General features: G+C 43.1%; 1 protein-coding gene across 1 annotated transcript in view; it reads right to left on the bottom strand.

The window, feature by feature from the left end:
* Positions 1-23,857, bottom strand: part of DNAAF9 (dynein axonemal assembly factor 9) — a 60,840-nt gene that overhangs the window by 24,429 nt on the left and 12,554 nt on the right. The window contains exons 3-26 of the mRNA XM_078599552.1: positions 23,524-23,643; positions 22,397-22,521; positions 20,978-21,074; positions 20,422-20,528; positions 19,546-19,623; positions 18,091-18,192; positions 17,237-17,292; positions 16,581-16,728; positions 15,921-16,002; positions 15,782-15,818; positions 15,501-15,585; positions 13,564-13,640; positions 13,384-13,428; positions 12,601-12,646; positions 10,942-11,056; positions 9,298-9,368; positions 8,638-8,688; positions 7,725-7,815; positions 6,245-6,348; positions 5,033-5,179; positions 4,174-4,262; positions 2,816-2,911; positions 1,518-1,638; positions 1,024-1,112 (exon numbers count right to left, since the gene is read on the bottom strand). Coding sequence (XP_078455678.1) covers positions 1,024-1,112; positions 1,518-1,638; positions 2,816-2,911; positions 4,174-4,262; positions 5,033-5,179; positions 6,245-6,348; positions 7,725-7,815; positions 8,638-8,688; positions 9,298-9,368; positions 10,942-11,056; positions 12,601-12,646; positions 13,384-13,428; positions 13,564-13,640; positions 15,501-15,585; positions 15,782-15,818; positions 15,921-16,002; positions 16,581-16,728; positions 17,237-17,292; positions 18,091-18,192; positions 19,546-19,623; positions 20,422-20,528; positions 20,978-21,074; positions 22,397-22,521; positions 23,524-23,643 — 2,179 coding nt within the window. The remainder of the gene's footprint in view (positions 1-1,023; positions 1,113-1,517; positions 1,639-2,815; positions 2,912-4,173; positions 4,263-5,032; positions 5,180-6,244; positions 6,349-7,724; positions 7,816-8,637; positions 8,689-9,297; positions 9,369-10,941; positions 11,057-12,600; positions 12,647-13,383; positions 13,429-13,563; positions 13,641-15,500; positions 15,586-15,781; positions 15,819-15,920; positions 16,003-16,580; positions 16,729-17,236; positions 17,293-18,090; positions 18,193-19,545; positions 19,624-20,421; positions 20,529-20,977; positions 21,075-22,396; positions 22,522-23,523; positions 23,644-23,857) is intronic.

Here is a 23,857-nt window from a genome sequence, read left to right as displayed (position 1 = left end):
ATTGACTCACTTTTACTTCACAGAAAATGCGAATACATCTTTACAAGCTGAACTTTTGCATGAATGAATACGTTTTTGTTGTGTACAACAACAATACTACAGATTGTAATGCCATTTCAAGTGTGTCAACACAAGCTGTTCATCGCAATTCTCTATGGGGGAATGTGATCTGCAATTCTCTTTGAAGGATAGAGCACATGGCAGAAGCAATACTTCTCCAGCTGATGCACCTTGTACCCGAATGGGAGTAGGCAAGCTACCTTTGAGCCAGCTGTGCTCCGAGTGAGCAGCACGACCAACAGCAGCAGGCTCTACGATGGTTTGCAACATTTAAAACACAAGAAAAATGTAAAACTCTCTTTGGTTGACGACAGTCCACAATGCAAATATATACAACAGCACCTTGAATTGCATTGGTTAATTGGCAAGCGATGCACACGGTGCATCATGCATCGAGCTTTCTAGGGCCCCGTGTACATCGCTTGCCAATTAAACCAATGACATTCAAGGTGTTGTATTTATCATTGCAAGCAGAACTACACTGCAAGTTACATCATCCGAGACCAATTCACCAGGTTCAACAACCTGTCAGTACAGCACAAACCAGGTGACTGCACATGCTACGGTTATTATTGGAACACTTAAACGTCACTAACAAAACAAAGCAAATGGAACAGCATTCTAGTTTCCCTGGAAGATGTTTTAAAAATGCTTATCTCACATATGTACATTGAACTTCTTTCGCACCGTACGTAGCCAACCATGTTAATCAGAGGAGCAGGGGAAGGACAACAAACTAAACAGGAAAAGCAGTTCTAAAAAAAAGAGTTTTCAAACTACATTTACAAGTGCATAGCTCCAGTGGCTTCCTAATATCGGAGGGAAGAGCATTCGAGATAGCTGCAGAAGCGCATCTGAAAGCGCTCGACGCAGTGACCGTCTTTGTTCGAAACTATTTCAACTGCATTTGGTGTTGAATTGGCATGAAACGTCGGGTGTAGGTGTACATGTGGCTGCCTGTACCTATCATGCTCCTTGCTGAGGTTGACAAGAGTAGCACAGAGGCGCTCCCGATGGCTGCCGGGCAGGCCCGTGATGATTGTGATCACCATCTAAGAGGAAACGCCACTCAACGCATACGACGGTCCACTCTTCAGAATTCATTCATTTATCACCTCTCTCTGCGTTCCATCTTAAAACCACTTCCCATGATGAAACTACGTGCCATCCAATTACGAGCTCCCGAGTTAGAATTTATGTACGTAATCAGAATGTACAGGGGAAAGCATGTGGGTTGAAAGTGAGCCCTCGTTTCACGCAGTACTCTTAAATATAAAGTCGCATTTGGACGCTTGTGAATAAATGGAAACTACAAAATACTAAAATAAGTAGAAACAACTTTTAATCATTCATGTGTGACGCATTTGAAGGACTCAGTCATGTTGCTCTAGTTACCCTTTAGCTTTTGTACATGCATTCTGTGTTTGAATGAAATGCTTCAAATTCAAAACACTAACCTTCCCATGGAGGTCTTCGTTGGCTTGATTTTCATTCTCCGATGGATTTATCAGCAATTTGAAATGGCTGGACAGGATGGCGTCCATCAGCACACTGCTAACTTCAAAGTGCTTTAGGAACCTTTGCACAAAAGCACACGCGTAAGAACATTCACACAACGGGCCATGCAAACATAACCCAAGGCCTTGCAGGATAACTACTCAAATGTCATGCTTATGTTTAATAGCTCTACAGTTTCGATTTAAAGATTTCGTGACTGCAGGGATTCATATTCTTGGTTCTTTCGGTAAAGTCACGTAGAAGGGAAATAATAAAATAATATTAATATAAAACAATAAAATTCTCACGACGTTTCGACTGCAACACAAGCAATCGTCATCAGGTGCGAAATCCACAGCAAGAACATTTTCTGGATTTCACACCTGCTGATGATTCCTTGTGTTGCAGTCGAAACGTCGTGAGAATTTTATTGGGTAATATTTTTATTATTTTATTATTTCCCTTCTAGGTTACTTTACCGAAAGAACCAAGAATATATATAGCTCCACAGTTCTGGTTAGTTTCCTGTGTTTTGAAGAATTACTGACAGATGAGACCGAACTATATAGCGGTTTAAAGGTTAGTGAACACTTGCACATTCACAATTTTAATATTAATTGCTAAACCATAAGAACACTGCACATTATGAGTACATCAACGTTCTGACCTGCCCCTGCTGGAAATCTGTGAAAAGAGCTTTATCACTCATCAGATTCCTCCAGTATAAATAATTATTCTGATTTTGATTCTGAGCAACTAAACTGACTTTTCAGACCGGATCATTCGGCGCTGTTATGAATGCAAAAAAGACAATTGTAATCGAGGCTAACGACAGAAGGTGGCCGAGTGGTTCAAGGGCTCAAGAGGGCGGTGGTGATGGCACTGCTGGAAACGAGCTGGAGCTTGAATGCAGGCGGCCATTCACGATTGAACCGGGTTCTCAAAGTTAGCGAGTTCGTAATCAGAATTCCGCTGGGGTCACATGCAACAAACGATGCTTGCAGAGAATTAAAACGTGGCCCGCGAGTGTGCGTTGGCTATTGCATGTGACGTTGAGAAGTAGTTCTGCAATGCGATCTTCCATTGGCATTCTATGAGCCGGGGGCGATGATGCACTGCTTCAAGCTGCGAGAATTCAAAATGGAAACCTTCATCCAATGACAACATTGATAGCATCACTCGAACATAACTGGAGGAAAAGGCAAACAAAGGTGAGACACGTTCAGGATAGGAGGTATGAAACGAATCTTTGCCGTACTTTTCAAAATGAGGCAATGACGTGTATATCGATGGCCGACCAGTCCCCACTGAGTCCACGCACGTGGATGCACGCTTTGTCTCCAGGGCAGTATACCTGGACAATACGAGCAGGAATAATTACACGCTTAGGCCGAGATCACTCGTAACCTCAACCAGGTCCCTCGTACAATCAATATTTCATTCCCGCCTCTTGCGTTCTCACGTGGTGAAATACATCTTGAAACTTGTATTGTTAAAAAAAGTTAACTTTCGAGTTTGCCGGCAGACAATTCATCATGTAAGGACAACAACCACTTCCCCATGAGACATTTTGACATTGCCTATTCATAAAAATGACATTAGTTTGTATCGGTTTTCATTTTTAAACAGCCCGTGTACACACAGACACATCCATCAACGGGGACTTAAAATTTAAGAATTTGTAGCAATCTCAAGTTTTCTTCACGGTGTCATTACCAACAAAAGGGTCTATCAACATTGAGCTTTCAGTAAAAAAACATAATCCATTTTATCACTGACCCAAGTTCCATTCCATTTCCTGTGACCAAACTGTAAACATGCAAGGCGAATCTGATAAGAAGACCCACCATGTTACACAATTGGCATATAAATGACAACGTGTGGTCTTGCTGAACTAAATCAAAAACTGTCAGTGACCAGCACACTTCACGATACGGACCACCAGGAGTGTGACAAACACAGCCTCAACTGAGGGTAAAATCAACAAAATAAAAAGCATGCATATGGATGGATTCAGTGACGCTTTGCCTAAGTTATTGGAGATAACAACGATACGTATAAGTAACACAACGAGATGACGTCGTCACAAGTAGTGACGTCATCGCACGTAATAATACCCTTACCAGCAAAGCTAATCCTTTTCACGCTGGTTTTTCTGACGAAGTTTTAGGCAACCCTTTGATCAAATTTTTTATAGGATACGTCTCGAACAACAACAGCACTTTACACTAAAAATGTTGCCGAAATTGGATCTTCTTTGCACGAGTTATCACGACCATAGTTGGAAAGCATTAGACACCCCCAAACATACGGAAAAATTGTAACTGGGGGCGTTTTTAACAACGCGAAATCTTGAAACACAAACATTTACTGTTGCGCACTCACTTAAAACTCCCTTGAAAAAACTCCCATAAAAACTGACTGCTGGCTTTGTTGCAAAACAATGTAAGGTGTTGACTCAATCAGCTCGTTTGTATTTTATTAAAGGGCACCATATTTGGCAGTGCAGGGAGGCTGGCGTAACATCAAGTGGTTTACAATGCAATTCCTCTCAAAAAATATTTTATTTCATGAAAGAGAAAGGGTACGCAAAGGTGATGTTTGATGACGACTTACAGCTGGGCGTACTCTGAGATTTCTTGCTGGCTGATCATTTTCAGCGCCACACCAAACGCTTCTGCCTGATTTCGCCAAGATGAGAGCACCTTTACACATCATACGCACAACACACAACACCTCCATCAACACTGCGTTCATCACCTTCCATCTAGAACATTCCATCTCATTTGTTCAATTGCGTTTGATTGCTGCATATTTACTACGCGCAGATAACGCCCAGATTAAACCCGCAATCAAGTCGTTTATTACAATTTACGAGCTGATTAAAACTATCACGTCACCTTGCGGCAGTGTCTGACTTGGGTGATTAATCACGAGTACATTTGGTTCTATCCGATTAAATGTCTTTTTGTACGAGTTTATTTGCTTTGTATGCAAATTACATTGCACCATTAGGTTTACAGGCAAATTACAATTGCCGTCACTTGAAGACAAATACTTTACGTGCGTCAATGATTAGCTCTTACTGCTGCTGTTTGACGTCATTTGTGATCCATCAAACAACGCACTGGGCTGTATAGCCATTCCTACAGTCTCTAAAGTGCAATAAAACTTAATAAAAACTAATGAACTTATCAAGGTAAGCCTCGCAAACGATAATAAAGTTGTATCTTCAGCAATCGAAACGGCGGCGCCATGTGAATTAAGCTGCGTTCAAAACGCCACTGCAATGTCACTCGATGATTCTCTTTCGTAAAATGTATAATGTTGACCAATGTAAAACCAAGTCATAATAAAACTAGCAGAGGACGCTTTACTGTTAGAATAACCTGAACCTCTTTAAGAGGCTACTTGGTCGCAAGCCAGTGACACAAACACGGGAGGTTTAGACAAACATAAACACACACACACACACCTCTCTGTAGAATGTCTTGTAGGCTGTTGACTTGGGCATAAGGCCAAAGGCCAAGCTGAATGTGGAGCACGACAGGTGGAAGGGCAGAAACGGCAGCAGTGACCTCTGGTACTCAATCACCACCATGGCCACCACACTGCAGGAATCCTGCGGCGATTGTGCACACGCCGATAACAACCCGAGTTAAAGAGGACACTTCATCAGGTTACCCAAAACGAGGATGCCGGCCGATATAATTATGTGCCGAGCACGCCTCGCGCTACGTTAGGGTTCAATGTAATAGCCGCACGAATATTCGTGTGTGTTTGTGGGGGGGGGAGATAAAAAAAACCCTCGTTCTTTTCAGAGAATGCCATTCGTTGAGGAGTCATCGTGCCCCCACGGTATACCACAGACCTAGCAATCAGTGACCTCGACATCGCCTTGACCCCTTGTAAATGTGTCGTCAACGGATATGCGCAACAACTCCAAACAACTGCAGAAAGGGTTTTTTTCCTCTTCTATGCAGGCGACAATTGAATTAATCGTGAAACGTATGACCTGTATATCCATCAAGGTCACGAAGCAACTCTTGTTGGGTGCTATGAAGGGCCATTGCCCGGGATGTCGACCAGTATTTAATTGTTTTAAGGCACTGTTATGGATCAATGTGTTGATTGAGAGTTATACTGGTAGGAACCTCCTGGTTACACCAGCTCACAAGGGATAATTGTGTCCATCGTACAGGGAGGGGCTAGGTGGGGAGGGAGGGGCTGGGTGGGGAGGGGAGGGTGGGGAGGGGCTGGGTGGGGAGGGAAGGGTGGGGAGGGTGGGGAGGGGCTGGGTGGGGAGGGTGGGGAGGGGCTGGGTGGGGAGGGGCTGGGTGGGGGGTGGTAGGGGTGAGGAGATGTTGGTCACCCTGTGGTGCCCTTATAAAACTCAACGTTTAACCTACTCACGCTGGCTTGTGCCCGCCCTCACAGTTGGGCATATTTGCGGAATACACCACGCCGCCGTTGACCCTGGTCATTGACCGAGCAACCCAACGTTCCTACCAGCTCCCTCCGCAGGAATGTGTTTCTAAGCACTCTTGGGCTAAAAAGAGCCAGTCGTTAGTGAATGGGGCAGATGGAGTTTTAGAAGGGAAGGCAAACTAAACTATATTTCATTGGCACCGTTTAGTATGTAAAAAGGTTACCGGTTAGTTTAAGATAAATTCGATGTGGTACTTACTCCATCGTAGAACTTGATAGCCGTCATGTGGCTCATGGGAAGAATCACGCTGCCATACTTGCGGTGCACAAACAGAATGCCACTGGACAGCAGGGTCAGTTTGCCTGCAACAACAAAGTGCAGCATTTATAAACGGATTATGCTCAGTTAACGACAGCAACCAACACACATCTCATCCTTTTCACCGAATGACACTATAGGACTTTATATTCGAAAACAGACCAAGAACATGTTTTACCCTTCACTGCACGTCGTGAGAATTTTTTTTTAATTGCTTTATTTTATTTTATTATTTCCCTTCTACATGACTTTACCGACCAAGAAGATGCAATTTGTATTGTCGCGATAAGTACCGATGGGTATCATGACTCCACCTTTGGAAGTGTGTATATACAGTGAGACTTTGTTATCCGTGACCCGATTATCCGTGAATTTGTTTAATCAAGGGTCTAAAAACCTGGTTCTCTATTCAAACTATCCGGGTGGCATGGCAATTCAAAGATGCGTGGTCCAGACCACGGTTGAATGGAGTTATTCAGAAAATACTTCCAATTATCCGGGGTCGGGACCACAGATAAATTGAGTTGTGTGGAAAATTCTTCCAAATATGGGTGAAAATAACGATGCAGTGCTTTCTGCACTTAGGGGTGGTCTCTTCTAACGCGATGGCAAGCAAGTTCCCATCCCATACCCACGTCAGGAGAGGTCCTGCAGGCCTGGTAGCCGTGACCTCGTTCTGTGGCGTAAACTTGATATCACAGAATGCCCTCGAAGGTCCCCACGCCCTTGCCTGTTGGCCACGCCCCATTCGATGACATTTTTGTCCACACGTCACGGGTGGGCGGAGCTCTTATCCGGCATTATCCGTGGTCACGCCCCCCCCCGGATATTTGGAACTGGGGTACCCATCTTTAGATTTGAAGCTTTCTTGACTGCAAGGATGCATACTCTTAGTTATTTCGGTAAAGTCACGTAGCTAAAAAATGAAATAAAAATTAATAAAAAAAATAAAATCACGACGTTTCGGAGGCAACACAAGCTTCCGTCTTCAGGTGAAACTGTCACAGCAAAAAATCTGTATTGATACAGACGGAAGCTTGTGTTGCCTCCGAAACGTCGTGATTTAATTTTTTTTTTATTTTAATTTAATTTTTTAGCTACGTGACTTTACCGAAAGAACTAAGAGTATAGGTACCCATCTTCCCCGTCCACCCCCATTACGCACAGATAAACGGAGTTTGAGTGCATAAGTGGAGGGTAAAACACGCCGCGCCTATACACCAAACACAACAAGTCAAGAAAGCAGCGTAGATCTACATGGACATATATCTACGTATAGATCTACCGTGGCATGGGTGAATGAAACAAACAATAAAATGTCACAGAGCAAAGCTATGAGACTCCTCACGGAATGCAGCAACGTCACGTGGTTATGTAATGCTGGTGTTGGGCGGCAATGAAGTGAGTGGCTCCTTTGTACCTTCCTCGGGGCTGCTGAAAGGGCTGCTGCAATGGATGTAAGCCAGATCCGGGCCAGCAATCCGCTTCCCAAGCAGCCCGCATCCGTCACCCTTCAATCGGCGTTCATCAAACAACAACTATCACATGCCAAGCAATATAAATGCAACCAATTGCAACGACGATGCAGCACAAATCCAAACACTTTGTGACAAACAGCTCTCTTTTGAAATAAGCGTACGGAAATATTCTCCCGGATGATGAACCAAATAGCTATGAAGGCTACCACAGCACACGAGGTGGTGGCCAACACCACACCGCCTCTATCTCCCCTGTGCTAACGTATACACACCGCACCAGGTACTCATTTGAGGCTGGGTGGATCTAGGGGAGGCCCAGAACTAGTTCAGATAATGGTCACCGGTGTTGGCCGCGAGCGGGAATCGAAGAAGTCGGGTTGCCGGGTTGGCCGTACAGCGCGCCAACCGCTGCGTTAGTTCTGTTACAGAGCGCACACACGTGCCGAGTTAACCGGCACGTTGAGCTTCCGCCGTCTCATCGTCCGTTCCGTCTCGTAAGCTCCGCGATCGGCCTCAAGGGGCCTTCGCTCACCAAGCCCCATCCCTCGAACCAGACGGCAAGACGAATATCGCAGTTCCCAGCGTCTGGAATTCACACGATACTCTCTTATCGCTGCCCACATCGGTTTCGGTGTCAAACACTTGTCAGAATCTCAAGACTTTGATCTTTCTTTCATGTACTCGCACGCGGCGCCTCTGTATATCCTCTTCAAGTTCAATTTGTGCGTGTTGCAAGTTTTAGAAATGGAATGGAAACGAAGTCATTAAGCGGCAAGACTGCATCACTTTCCACTTAATAAGATGCCTTTCAAGATGCCTTTTAATAATCTACAATAAAGCAAAAAGACAACTCACTTTAATCATTTCTTGTGCCTTTTCAGACAGAATTACTCCAGCTTCTTCAACCTGGCAATAAAAAGGTTCATTCTTTAGAATGCATATTTCCTCCAAAAATATATAATTATAAAGTTCACAAGTTGTCAATATGAAATCGCATGCCAATATCACATCCTATAAAGCCAATATGCACGATGTGACACGGTTGGCAATGTACAGTGCGAAATAAGTTTAACGTACATAGAACCAAACGTATAATAATCTTAAACGACAGTATACATCATGAAACTCAAAAATAGTTTAATATTTTGGCAAGAACAAGATATGAATGGTGAACTGTGATTAACGCGCAAATGCAAATATTATTACAAAAGCTGATTAATGTTGAGCGGATGATGGCAAATGTCTCATCCTTTCATTGAGCATTCCATAACAAATTTCGATTTAAAGCTTTCGTGACTGCAGGGATTCATATTCTTGGTTCTTTCGGTAAAGTCACGTAGAAGGGAAATAAAAGTTTTATTTGTATTATTTCCCTTCTATGTGACTTTACCGAAAGAACCAAGAATATCATTCCATAACAGTTCACTTTAGGTGGTGGCCTCTTGGTGGGGTACAGACGTTACAGATGACTCTTAGTGGGGGGGGGGGGGGGGTCTAATTATAGACTCTACTTACGAGCCAGGAGGTATAGCGGGGGATGTTTGCGGTGAGGATCGCGCATTTACCATCTACACACAGACTCCCATCTATACACTCACACAGCGGGGACGCACAGAGAACACACAATGCTAATTAGGATGAAGAACTTAAAGTGTATAACTTCTAAGGTAAGATTGCAACAGCAGAACAAAAATCCTGAAATATAACATCATTTAAAAGCATGCATTGTAGCTTTGTCCATTTCAAACATTTTGCCAGAGTGATTTAGCCATCATCTTACAGGGCATGCAGATATAGTATATTGTATCGGGCTTCTCCCCTTGTCCCACAGAACCTGAGAAGAGACCCTATATCACAACCGTTGAGCAGAGTTTTCAGCAGTTAATGCCCCTGACACAAACCCTCCATGCGGCTATTTTTAAATTAGTCCAAGCCAAACTCTGGATTTTTTGTCAAGTTACAGTCTGAGAATTTTATTCAGTCTGCGGACATGAAGAGTTAATTCCGTCAGTATTCTGTTATTTTGGCCATGAAATAAGATCCACAGACTAAAAGTTGACTGCAGTTCCACACGGTGCCATCGACGAGACCAGGGATCGGCAACCTTTCAAAGGAAGGAGGAGGGTCATTGTTTTGTTTTTGTCATTGACTAAAATAGTTCGAGAGCCGCATCACACGCTGAGCTACTTGTACACGTGCACAAACATGGCCGGTACACAGCATATGACAAACACATTCTGACTGAAATAAACAAACTAAGTGATGGACTAAACTGAGCCTATTTCTTTCCCCCCCCCCTTAGTTATTCTTTAACAAATACAGTTTGACTCTTGACTTTGACTGCAGGAATTCATATTCTTTGGGTCTTTCGGTAAAGCCACGTAGATAGAAAAATAATAAAATTATCACGATGTTTCGATCACAACACAAGGAATTGTCATCAGGTGACAAAAAATATAGGTCGGAGAGCTGCCGAGGCAGGACGAATGCTTGTGTTGCGATTGAAACGTCGTGATAATTTTATTATTTTTCTATCTACGTGGCTTTAGCGAAAGACCCAAAGAATATACAGTTTGACTGTTGTACTTTTTGTTGTCACCAAGACATTCCATAGTGAATCCATTCCTTGCAATATTGAATAAATTACCTTTACGTTAATTTGTGTTGAAAATTTTAGTTAAAAAAACGGCTGCTCGCAAGGGGTTGCAGCCAAAGAGGCACTGCATGGGACCGGACCCCCGACTCGCTCAGTTCTCCATCGCCCCCTCCAGCCCTTTGACACCGCGACACTCTTGCTCACCACGCCCCTATTGTAGGAAGGAGTTGAGCGTCCGTCTGTGTGTGTGTGTGCGATTCCTGCTCACGGCCAACACCGGTGACAATTATCTGAACCGGTCCCGGGGCTCCCCTAGGTCGACTCAGCCTCAAATGAGTACCTGGTGCGGTGTGTAAACATCGCCACTGGGTAGACAAAGGCGGTCGGGCGTGGTGCTGGCCATCCACCCCCTCGTATACCGCTCCGGCCTTCATAGGTGCTCGCTAACAGCACTTGCCCCTACAGTCTGTTAAGGCTATATGGGGGATCTTTGTCTTTGTGTGCGTTCGTGTGTGTGTGTGTGCTTGCGCATCGCATCTCCCAACCCCTCCACCCTTGCTCACCTGCAGCCTGCACTGGCACTCGCGAGTCCAGGAAGGACTCTGAGAAAGCCACGGAGCCTAAGATACTGGGCCGTCCCTCCTCCAGGTCCGGGATGTCATACACCAGTAGGCTTGCCTGCACGAACAAAACATAGAATGAAGATCCTCCACCCCGTATAGCCTTCACAGACAATTGGGGCAAGTGCTGTTTTAACGAGCACTTGCATGAACACAAACACACCTCGTATGTATTTGATGGGGATAATTCCCTAATTCAACTCATTGCAACTGTTAACAAGAGGTGATATTTTTCGGGTAGCCAGATTGTAATGCTAGCACAGTGTTAGTGGCAGATGAATGTTCAGCATGTCATAATACCATGCTCACGTCAGAAATATTAATTGACCAAATCATCAAAGCTCTTCTTCACAACTCCCAGTCTTAATCGGCAACTCCCAGTCGATTAAGATAAGCAGATGTTCAACATTAGAATGTGCTATTTGTTACAGAAAGCTTTTCTTTCGCTCTGTGCTATTTTTTTATGATCATAGATGGCTTTGGAATTTTTTCATCAATTGCCAACTTTATAATTGGAGGTGACATCAACACAGAGACTCAAACCTATTATCTGAGGAGCCGGATGAGTGTTCTGATGTGAAATAATCCCACTCAGATACACAGGCGATCTATTTAATCATAAAAAAATATACAGATGTTAAATTTGATACACACAAAAACACATTCATAAGTAGATAAATGCAAAAAAAACATTCTGCAAAAACACTGCCTTCAAAAAGGAAAAATAAAACACATTCCTGCGGAGGGAGCTGGTAGGAACGTTGGGTTACTCGGTCAATTGCCAGGGTCAACGGCGGCGTGGTGTATTCCGCAAATATGGCCGACTGTGAGGGCGGGCACAAGCCGGCGTGAGTAGGTTAAACGTTGAGTTTTATAAGGGCACCACGGGGTGACCAGCCCCTCCCCACCCAGCCCCACCCTCCCACCCAGCTCCACCCTCACCACCCAGCCCCTCCCCACCCTCCCCTCTTCACCCAGCCCCACCCTCCCATTTTTGGATGCACGACGGACGGACACAATAATCCCCTGTGGGCTGGTGTAATCAGGAGGTTCCTACCAGTATAACTATAATAGCCATTGTTTCGGGCAATGGCCCTTCTTAAGAGCACACAAATATGTCGCTTTTCAGAACTGTCAACCCACTGCTCGATGAGGATTGTTTGGTCATACTTCACTACGCTGCTCAGTGCGGGTTGGTGAAAGGAGAGGGGGAGGGAGGAGGGGTGGTGTAGCGGCATTGGTTCAGATACCATCCACCACGGATGTTGGCTGTGGTCAAGAATTGAACTTGGGTTGCTGGGTTCCTAGTACAGTGTGCTAAATGCACTGCCAAAGAAGTGGTAGTGGTGATGCTGTGTTGGCAGTGGTGCACAAAGCACAGTTAACAAAAGCTTACACTTCTCAACAACACTGATTCTTTCCCTATTAAGTCAGTGTTGTTGAGAAGTGTATTGAACTCTTATAAAAATTCATGGTAATAATTGTAAAAAAAAATCTAAATAAATCCAGCATCACGTGACTTTGTCCTGTTGGCATCGGTAACCTTTGAGTGCAGTATACATAAACGTAAGAATAAATAAAAAACAATCCCTATATGCTTACAGTTTTCACGTGAAATCTACAAGCATCTTCATCCATAGAAAATACCCTGCAAAAATGGTACACATGAATGTAAAAGCAAAATTAAAAAACACATACAAAATTAACCCAAAGGTTATTCGGCAGTCATACATGTTTTCTTTAAATGGACTTCACTCCAAACATAACATGCGACAAGGCGTGAAAAACTAAAGAAATAAAAACATCGGGAAAAGTGAAACACACTAATGTAAGTAAAGGCTACTCCAGCATGCAGGTCACATAGGGGCACTATAGTGTTGAGATGTTAACTACCTCGCCTGGTATAGAGGAGGTCGTGGGTTCAATACCAACCCTGAGGCCTGCTGTACATTTGGAGTTTGCATGTTCTCCCTGTGGCCGTGTGGATTTTTCTCTGGGTCCTCCGGTTTTTCTCTCCACATTTAGAATCAACATGTATTTAGAGTATTTGGCTGCTATAAATTTTCACATGATAAGCTACTTCGTTGGGCTATCATTGGTGTCAGCCAGGTAGTTTCTGAAAAATAGCTATTATAGCTCAGTGGGCCTTACTTGGTAAAATAAAAAACAGTTTTTTAGTTTATTTCAACATTCAGACCGTGTTGTATAGGCACAAAAGTATGGCAGTCACGCCACTCATTGTGTCCCAACTAATGTATTACATCACATTAGCAGTCATATTATGAAATCACGCACTCGTTATATTGTCCCCTTTGGAGTCTGACGGATAACTTTACACTTGTAAAAAAAAGCAACGACAGTAATTAAAAGGGTGGGTAGTCTTACCTCCCCTGGAGGTTTACTGGCTGAATGGTGAATGACAATACAGATCTGTAACAACAACAAAAACCCACACACGTAGGCGCAAATGTGTTCAAGTGTTGAAACATCAACGCACGTCTAACCATTTAAATGCAATCTGATGATGCTGGCATCTTGACGTGAAGGGGGCGGATGTGCAGTTACCTCAAGGTGGTTTTGTAGTTCGAAAGGTCGTACTTGTCGAGGCATGAGAAGAACAGCTGCTCAACTGTTGCCTTGGTCTTGCGTAAAAAAGCAAAATACGCACATGGGGAAGAGAAAGACAAATTAGTATCATCACGAAAGCTTCAAATCTAGAATCATCATTCCATTTAAACGGTAGCACCACATGTTTAGAAGAGTTCATGAGAATATCATTTAAGTAACAGTGTGACTTATTCTCTTGGAATTCAGGCACGAGGTGACATGCAATGGCCTACTGCTGTCGGAAAATGCCTCGAAACAAACAAGACTCCTAGTAATAATGCCCACCCCATACTGGGCAAACACCTAAACAGGCATCCCTGTTCAGTATACAGGCATGCAGGCTTCTTTGCAGCATTTCACAATAGTTTACTTACTAAATAATGCAATTTAAAAGCAACCATGCCCTTAATTCAGATGCTTTTTAACAAATGCACTTCAGTAGTTGCAACGAACCGATGCCAGGTAAATAAACGTACTATTACGTAAGGACACCAATGTTAAAAAAATTAATATTCCACAATCACCTGCCTTGTTCAGCTGTTGAAAATATCCACTTTGGCAATCACTTCAAGGCCAAACTCAGATCGCTGCCACGCCTGGGTTATGTAACAGTGGTTTCTTCCAGAGAGGTCTGACCAATTATGCTTTCTGTCCTAATATATATGTTAAAACCGGTCTATGTCAAAACATGTCTAATGATCACATTGTTTTGGCAACGTTGGAGACATTACATAACCTCAGGTGACATGTAGATCGCACGTAACATGTAACATCAGTGATAAACACATAATGCATATATGTACATACACATCAAAGCACAGAAGTATAGTGAAAATGTGTAGTGCAGTATTATAAATAAAATAAAATCAATAACAGCTAAATAAATACTGACTTAATGGTACAGCATTGTCTGTTGATCGCCAAACAGTATCACTGCAGTCCTTCAACCAGTGGGCCTATGAGATAAAACTATTTAAACTCTTTTGTATTTTACCACTGAACCATGTAGCCCTTTTCAGAAGCGAAATACTCTAATTACGCGTTTCTAAATGTGGAGGGGAAAATCCATGCGACCACGGGGACAAACTCCAAATAAACAGCAGGCATCAGGGTCGGGACTGAACCCACGACCTCCTGCATACCAGGTGAGGTAGTTAACATCTCACCATATGTTCCCAAAAGCATTTGCTTAAAAAAAATAAGCCCTGGACTGGTTTTAACTTTTCCAAAGGGTAACCCTTGACCATACTCATTAGCACCCAAAACTACTATTTTACAATGGGCTTCGTAGGAACTTTATCATAAGGAAGTAAAATTGGACAAGGAGGCTGGCATAAATTCCAAGAACATTGAGTAGTGTCAAGACACTCTTTCAGGGGAGTCCTGCCAAGATTTCACAGTATGGGACAATGTTGGCGTGTAATCGCAGAGTACATTAGTGTACTGTAAAGATCATTTATACAGAACATTCAATCAGCTGTCAGAATTCTGTTTGGAAAATCACAGTAGGATCCGATGAACATTGACCACAAACAAAAATGAGCTAAGCGCCGATCGCCACATTCAGGCGATGTGTTCGAGGCCCTGGACCGCTCCCATGCTTCATGCTTACGACAGCGATTGATCAGACTCGACGTGCAACATTTCACGTCGCTAATCCACACCGCTCGTGATCGCCACCCGTCCCACGTATGGTTTGAGCACTGCTGCATTCCCCTCGCAGATCACTTTGAAGCTCGCGATGCCCGCTGCGCGCGATCCAAGAAATTCATCGCTTAGTACCGTCATTATAAATTGCCCAAGTGTGAAACAGGCTTCACAGCCTCCACGGCCAGAGACGTTCGTAATAAACACGGCCTTAACGCAAAAGCTTCGGGTGCCGTTCAGTGACTTACGGCGAAAACGTCTCCAGTTTCAGTGTAGTGCGCAATGCCGGCCAACACCGCTTCCACGCCAGAGGCGTACACTCCAGACAGCACCCTGTGCACACGCGCATCGTTAAACAAAAGAGACGAGACGTAATTTAGGATCTTTATATTTAAGGGCAAATCCTTTTCCCAGCTTATAAAATACACAGAAAGGGGCAATACGTTTTAAGATCGGCAGTCTGAGCGCTATACAACTGACGCATTGTGCATTGGAAAGTTAAACGATGTTTCTGAAAAGCTCAACAAACCTGAGCACTGGGTCCATCTGCTGTTCATTGTTGTTATCTGCAAGAGATCGCATTAATTTTTTTCACCAATTTTTTCAATGAAATTTTTACAAATATATAGCCAGCTATTTGGTGTTTCAACAGCAGGATAATAACTCACCCATGTAAGGTGTGTGAGAACTTCCGAAGAAATACGTTCTGGTGCAGGATAGCGGTCCTTTTGGGTTTGAACACTGGATGATCTAGGGAAGTGGAATAAAACCAACCAGGCAAAAGTGACCACTCCACCCTGAGTGCCCAGTTGACGAAGCCTGGTGTCTCAAAAATTGGGTGACAATTTCAAGTTTTTATGTAAATTCAAACACCAAACTGCATCGTGAGCATAGCCCGCTTCGAAGAGGGAGCGAATTTTTAATATTCCTGTTCTCAAAATGTTTGGCCTCGCTTGCATACATATATATTCAGTGATTCATTTTGTGCAGTGTTTATGCCATTGACAAGTACAATACAGAAGAAATCATTACTTATTATAATACACACAAAGGCTCCGGTCAATCTCAACTTAAAATTGTGCATAGTATTTCAAAGAGAGAGGGGCATGGGGAGATACAAATCATGCTTTTAAGCCACTCGTGTGCAGAACAACAACAACAACCTACAATAATGAACGACTCAACCGGCGCAGGAATTTAATTTCGGGCACTCCCTTGGGTCAGCGCTCGATTTATGTTAACGAGTTCGCCGTCTGAGCCTGTGTTGACGTTGTGCCGCCCGACAGCTGCGCTGGGACTACAGCGCCGCTGCCGCTCCAGCCACCAACCATGTGACGCGCGTGCGACGCCGCCGGTCCCGTGTTGCGCAGCAGGTGGCTCTCGGACGGAAAGCTGAAGTTGTTGTCCTCCTCCTCCATGCCCTGCCGCCCCGTCCGGCTACCGAAGAGCACCAGCGGCTGCCTCCTGCTGCTGCTGCTGCTCGCGCAATCAGCAAATTTAAATAACGGCAATTAAACGCCGAACTGCGTCTGTAGCGCTTGTTTGGAACGCGTTAAAGTGGCCTGTGCTCTGTACTTTACAGAAAACATGCTGCGATTGCTAAAGCATGTGCATTCAAAGTTTGAATGCACATGAATGACCAAGTGCTTATTTTGTAACCATGTAATGATTCAATTAAAACGAAACATTAAATAATTTGAGAAAATAAAAAAACTGACTGATTACAATTTACAACATTTATCTGCAAATGTAAAAATTCCGGCTAATGTGCTGAGGGAACAAAACAGAAGAGATGAGAGACAGGACAAACAAGACAGTGAAAGCGAAACAAATGAATCAAAATCACTCTAAATCTTGAAGGTTCCTTCAATAGCAGGGGAAGTGGGTATGGATTGCAATGGAGGTGCAATTTTTAGATTCGGAGTCATGCAACTAGGCATGAAACACTGAGCCCACATCATATTTCAATCGTTAACGCACTCACGTTTTACTGGGTATGTGACTCGAGAGCATTCCATGGTTGAAGTAACTTCTGAAAGGCTGGTGGACAAAGACAGTGCGTACATAAATACTGTAAGCTTCCCCGAAAGACTACCCTGAGCAGCGCGCAGTGATGATTCCATCCAGCAGAATTGCAATACATCCATTGATATCGGGGGACCCTATCCGAGGATCGAATATCTTTCAGCGCAGCGCGAAGGTTCGACCAAACAATCCGCAAAAACGAAGCATCGTGGGAGAAAGAGCTGCACGATCCCATTCATTCACTAAAAATCTGACGGTTTACAGGGGAAGCGCGGCACGTGATTAGCGGAAAAGTTAATCCGTGACAAATTGAGAGGTTACAATGTTATGATTTTTTTTTATAAGACCTAAAATGGTGCAAATTTGCCATATGAGTCTGTGACAGAATTTATTGCATTTTCCTTAGACTTGTAAAAAAATTCAGGAATAATTTATACTTCAGAAATCGCACGAATAAAAATTGCAAAGTGTCAAAATATTAAAATTATTCCTCCGCATTTTCCTGCAGCTTTACGACAGCCCTACCCACGTCTAAGGATTGCTGGTAATGGTTTGTGAAGCGTTTTTAATCCGCCGTGAATTAAGGGAGCAGTCACGATCTCGACAAAAATGCGCGAATTACAGGAATTCACAGATTGCTCGAGTTCCGCTGTAACTTTGAATTACTTTCACGTTGATAACCGAGGAGTGGTGTTCAAGATGACCAAGATCACAACGTTGTATGTACAATTTTCAAACTAAACAAGGCTACGCAAGCTTAGATCACATCACGCTGTGTAGTAGGTATTGAAGGGAAAAAAAAAGTGACTTCACCTCTCCGACTTGGGCTTCGGACAAGTCGAGAATGGAAGCTGGGCTCTCGATGTCAAAGTTGGAAAAGAACGTTTTCCACTGCCACTCAAACAGAACGAGTTCCTGAAAAAGTCATCAATGTTATTCCTCTGTGCACTGAAACTTTACACTTTAGTTTTTGCAAGTTTAAATGATTAGCACGACCAGGGTTGCAAACATGACTCATATTTGTGTACAAGTACTAAACAAAACTATTTTAACTTTACCAGGTAAGGCCCACTGAGCTACATAGCTCTTTTTCAGAAGTGACCTGGCCACAAATGATAGCTCAACAAGGTGGCTTCATGTATAGCAGCCAAATACTCCGCACGCACGTTGATCCTAAATGTGGAGGGAAAAACTGGACAACCCAGAGAAAATCCACAGGACCACGGGGAAAACATGCAAACTCCAAATATACAGGCATCAGGGTCGGGATTGAACCCACAATCTCCTGTATACCAGGCGAGGTAGCTAAAGCCACCAAGTACTCAGGTTTTCCTACAACCTAATCACCCTGAATGCACTTGACGTCGTCAGAAGATAAGCAGGTACATCATGGGACCTCCTTTGCGGGTAACAAAATATGAGAATACGTTTTTCCACTTTCATCTGGCAACAAAACAGGTGTCAAGTTGTTAATATATTATCAGAGTATGTTTTTTGTTTGCATATTGTGGTTAATGCAGACATGATTCCTTGTAAAAGGTTTCAGTTTGATGTTTAACAACTGAACACCTGTTTTGTTGTCAGATAAAAGGGGAAAAACGTATTCTCAAGGGAAGCAGGGTTGAGTCTGATGAGTACTTGGACTGCCAGGGAATAGCAGGGTTGGGCTGCGAGGTGGCCACGAGATTGCAGTGCACCAATAGATGATTATATCTATCTGTGCAAAGCTTTGAGTGATACCCCTTAGTATGTGTGAATTTTCTCCGAGCACTGTACTCCAGTTTCCTTTCACATGCCAAGAGCTTGTTTATGGAATTGGTCAAACATCCTCATGCAGCGTCCTCCGGAAAAAGATATGAGACTCAGTCAGGCTTTCTGGGTAAATAACGAACATTATTACAGCTTTAATGAGGTAAAATCCTCACGCCAACAATTAGATGTTGCGTTTAAGCGCAGTTGGCTACGTACGATGCGAAAGAAGTTCAACACACATACATTACACATTGCATATTTTCTCTTTGTTCCTTTTATTTGTAAACTAATAAAAAAAAACACAGTATTTGCAAGTGCCACATTTAACTCCTTTGCTTGTTTTAGAGGAAGTGGTTTAATCCTAAATATCCACATGACATACTACACCAAGGTCACCCAGTGAAAAGGAGATGATGGGTCTCAGTGGGTGCTCAACTGGCTATAAATAAACAATGTGATTGGCAAGAGCTGTAGCGGCAGATATATGTGTATATAAAACAGCCATTGACTCGGTACCTCGGTGATGAGCGATTCGAGAGAGACCGGGTCCAGTCGGCTGTAAACCTCCCACAAATCTTCGCTCAAATCGACCAGCTGTGCAACACACCAAAGCGACGCTCAGCCACACGAATATACCGTTTCCCTCCTTCCAAACCCACAGCGTTAAAAAAAAAACTGGAGTAAAAGGAAAGTGATATATATATGGATTACGGTGAAATATCGATATTTTTCAGCACACGAGCAAAACGGATTGTTTGATTCAGAAAGCAATACATCAAGTGACTGTGCGTCAATGGGGGACTTTCATAATGTGATATTAGACAAAATGGGAGAAGGAAAAAATTGTGAACGCTCTAACGAGGTTTCACTGCATTGATGTCGATCCCTAATGACAATCTTTACCCGTCTGTCGTGTCAGAAAATATAGAATGTGGCACAGGTGGAATTAATTCGATGTTTGGTCATTTCATCTGAAGTAAAGATTTGCTCTCGCTCTCTTTCCATTTAAACTGGAGAAACGTACAAGAAATGGAATGATGACGTTGATGACAATGAATTATTTTTAGTTCTTTGCTGTTGGTTTCCATAAAGTAAAAAACCCAGGTAATTGCGGGGTTTGATGTAAAACCAAGGGGAATTTATGGTAGAAAAGTTAGTTTAAGGAACTAAAAATAGACTGCATCAACATTTTCCCAGCAATATTAGCCTGAAATTTTCTATGAAAACCTAGCTATATGTGCTATTAAAAAGTGAAATGTAATAATTAAGGTTTTATTGGATCGCATTATACAACAAAAATTGTAATAGAAAAAATATCATCATTAAAAACTGAAATTCATAAACAAGGAAATCCAGCCATTCTGTGCAACAAGCAAATGCAATCCCATGCACCTCGTGTTTCATTGTGAAGAAGCCTCCTCCACCGAGACCTTCCAGAGCAAAAGCCTGAATCATCGGCCATTTCTCCATCACGAACATATCAAATTTCTGTGGGTGGCCTACATGGAGAGAAAGCGAACCACACAAAAGGGATGCACAGAGATTAATGACAACCTCCGGGAAGAATTTTACAAAATTTTCAACTGCCCACGAAACGAGTGCTCGTGAATGGCACCTCAATGTATTGATCCAATGGATGGGACATCATGTATGAATGCCACATGTAATTTCATCAAAGTAAAACAGCATGCCCTAAAGGTAGCGCTACATACTTTTCCACGCCATGTGTGGGCAGGATCTCACAGATGCAAGAATAAATGTTTAAAATAATGAACGAATAATGAACGCACACGAATATCCTTTTTTAACATTTGTATATAATAACAATTTGGAACTTAATCTAACTTCCAAACAGCAACGAGCACCACTATAAGACTGCTCATGACAGATGGTCTGTGACTAAAGTAACAATGTAACGGATGTGAAAAGATCCATCTCATGCACAAACCTTGTGCACTGTATGGGACTCCCACAGTTTTGCAGTCTTGCACCATGTTCACGAAGCTTGTGATCTTGAATTCCTCGCCAGCCTCCTCATCCTCATACTGTCCCGAAACAAGATGTGCTCTCCAGTTATTTTACTGATCGTCTGTATAAAGTGACTCACAATAGGCTGCTTGCAAAGAAATGGCTTTAGTGATTGGTGGAACATCCCAAAATGCAATTATCATTAAGAAAAGTCTTGAGCCTTGGTGAGGCTTTGCTGGTGATAAAGAGTCTTTGCCACTTTAAAACTCACACCCAGTGGATGCTTATAATCTTCTGAAGTTGTAAAAACCATTCCTATCACATTGAACAAGACTGATCTCATCTATAAATCGCCTTGACATGACCATTTCAACTGACTTATGGAACGGTGGAATTTTTAAAAGATGAGCTGCGGGAGAATTTTTATTTTTGATGCTAAAGCCTTCTTCACTTCTTATCAGAAGTCACCACTACGGTCCATTTCACACATTTGGCCAAAGTTGAAATACTTTTGGTCACATTTCTGGTGGAGCTCCTAGTTCATCAGTTCTGTTGACCGATGCTCCTGCGTGATTCTGCATTATTCAGTCACTTTTTATCACGACTACCTAGGTTATTTTTCCCATGAACTCCATGCCTTAATACCTCCTGTCAATGTCAAGAGCTCACTCAACCAGATTGACTCTGTCGTCTGATCCAAACTATTTTCAACAACTTTTTTTTTATATGTATGGATTTCTCTTCCTCCTATTTTTTTTCTCCTGACGCTCCACTTTGCAAATCTCTTCCGCTGTCTTTTTCTCTAAGTCCCCGTCACCGTGCTGAATTAAATAAACACGCTCATTCTCATCTGTTATATTATCACAAATGCTGTTTATTGCTGGCCGTTTTGTAATATATGCTACTGGGCCCTGTGCACAGTGAATGCAAATGTGAATTCATTCATATATTTGTCTTAAGGCAACATACTGTAATTTATACACAAATGACGCAACATATTGCAATTCACAATAAAAGCTATAAAATATGGTGCTTGTTCTGACATGTCATGTAGACTTTGTTTTAATCATAACGAAATTATTAGTGTAAAATAACATTAGCTCTTAAAGATGGTGCAATGCCAAAGCAAGATTCTTAACAGAGTGACCTTCACAGTCTATTGACTGATACCATTAGACACATCCAGTCACTACTGCCTATAACGAGTGTGCAGCTTTCACGATATACACTCACAAACGGCGACGTAATGGCAAAGTCAGCTGGGATAAAGGTCACCACGTTACAAACGCTGGACAAGAGAGGATAACAAAATGTCACCGCACTAGAGGGCACACTGCCGCTGCCTTTGTAGGTGCGGGACTATGGAACCCCATTGGATGAGTGGGGGGCATTCCGCTACCTCCATTGCAGTCATGCAGTGGATTTGCAGGTTTCTCCAGCGAGCCACGTACGGAATGAGGTGCGGGTAATTTACGGGGTTACAGTAGAGGTGAACGCTCTCTGGCTTCACCAAGATGATCACATCTGCGTCGCACACACACACAGGCCGCACAACGAGGCACGCGTTTTGTAATACACACGCTCCGTGAAGAGAACAATTGTCTCTGAGCAATAAGGAGTAGATTGTACAATGCTCAAAGGTAAAGGTGGAGCAACTGCATGCTCACGCCACCGCTGAAAGAACGGCCTACATTAGAGGGAGCTCGACAAAGCCTCTCTAGGGGGTGTGTTGGCCTCCTCTTCCACACTGGCCAAAAACCGTTGAAGACCCTTGCATCATCATCATCATGTCAAGTGCCAGACTGAACTGGCGGCCTCTGGGTTGCAAGTCCAGTGTGCTGACGGTGACATCATAGAAGCTTCCCACGCCGATTAAAACCAGGATCAATATGAAAACTATAATGTTGTTCATCTTAACCCTCGCCTGAATGAAAGGAATTACTGCACAGTGCATTGTTGGCAATTTTTTTAAAATTAATCTACCATTATAGCAGTCACATTATTTGTCTGTTAGAATGTGAAATAAACAAGGCACAAAGTAAACAATCATCCATACGTTTCTTGTCGGGGTTAGATCGTTGAAATATCTACTCTGATTAATTGTAAATGTTGTGGATTTTCTCTCCAACACACCGCTGTGCTGTACGAGTAACGAATTGGCGTGTTCTATTTACGTGACAAACCTTACTAATTGGCTGTCGGGTGGTGGCGGGTTTAACTAAACATTTATATTTACGCGATGTAACCCAAAAAAACTATATTATGAATATTGGTCGCGAAAGCCTACGTGTTCAACTGTAAGCAATCAATTGGCATATTTCTAGCTCTTTAACACGTGCAGTCACTTTAGACTATAAATACGCACACATGCAGGAAACGTGGCTTACATCATCTCCCTGTCCACCCATTCTTGTGGAGGAAAAAACAGCGTGCATCACCAAGTTCACGGATATCGGTGAATAACCGCACGGACGTTGCACAATTGGTAATGGAAGCAAACGCACGATCTTTTGTCCGGGCCCTTACCGTCCAGCACTTCCTCTGGAAAGCTCTTCCGGTCCAGCTCAGAGTGGTCTTGAGCGTAGAAGCCAAACAAGAGGTAGTTGGCCAGTTCGGTGCAACCTTCATTGTATCTGCTGTCAATGCCTTTGAACATAAAACACATACAGGCCAACGAGTTTGCATGTTCTCTCCGTGGTAGTGTGGATTTTTATTCGGGTCCTCCGGTTTTACCCTCCACGTTTAGAAACGTACGTTTATTTGGCTGCTACAAATTTCCACATGATAAGCCACTTCGTCGAGCTATCATTTGTGGCCAGGTCGTTTCTGTAAAAGAGCTATATAGCTCAGTTGGGCCTTA

Source organism: Lampetra planeri, chromosome 12 (assembly GCF_965212315.1).
Source record: "Lampetra planeri chromosome 12, kcLamPlan1.2.h2, whole genome shotgun sequence".
Taxonomy (NCBI): Eukaryota; Metazoa; Chordata; class Hyperoartia; order Petromyzontiformes; family Petromyzontidae; genus Lampetra; species Lampetra planeri.
Note: the sequence above shows the minus strand (reverse complement) of the source record. Positions and strands in the feature narration are given on the sequence as shown.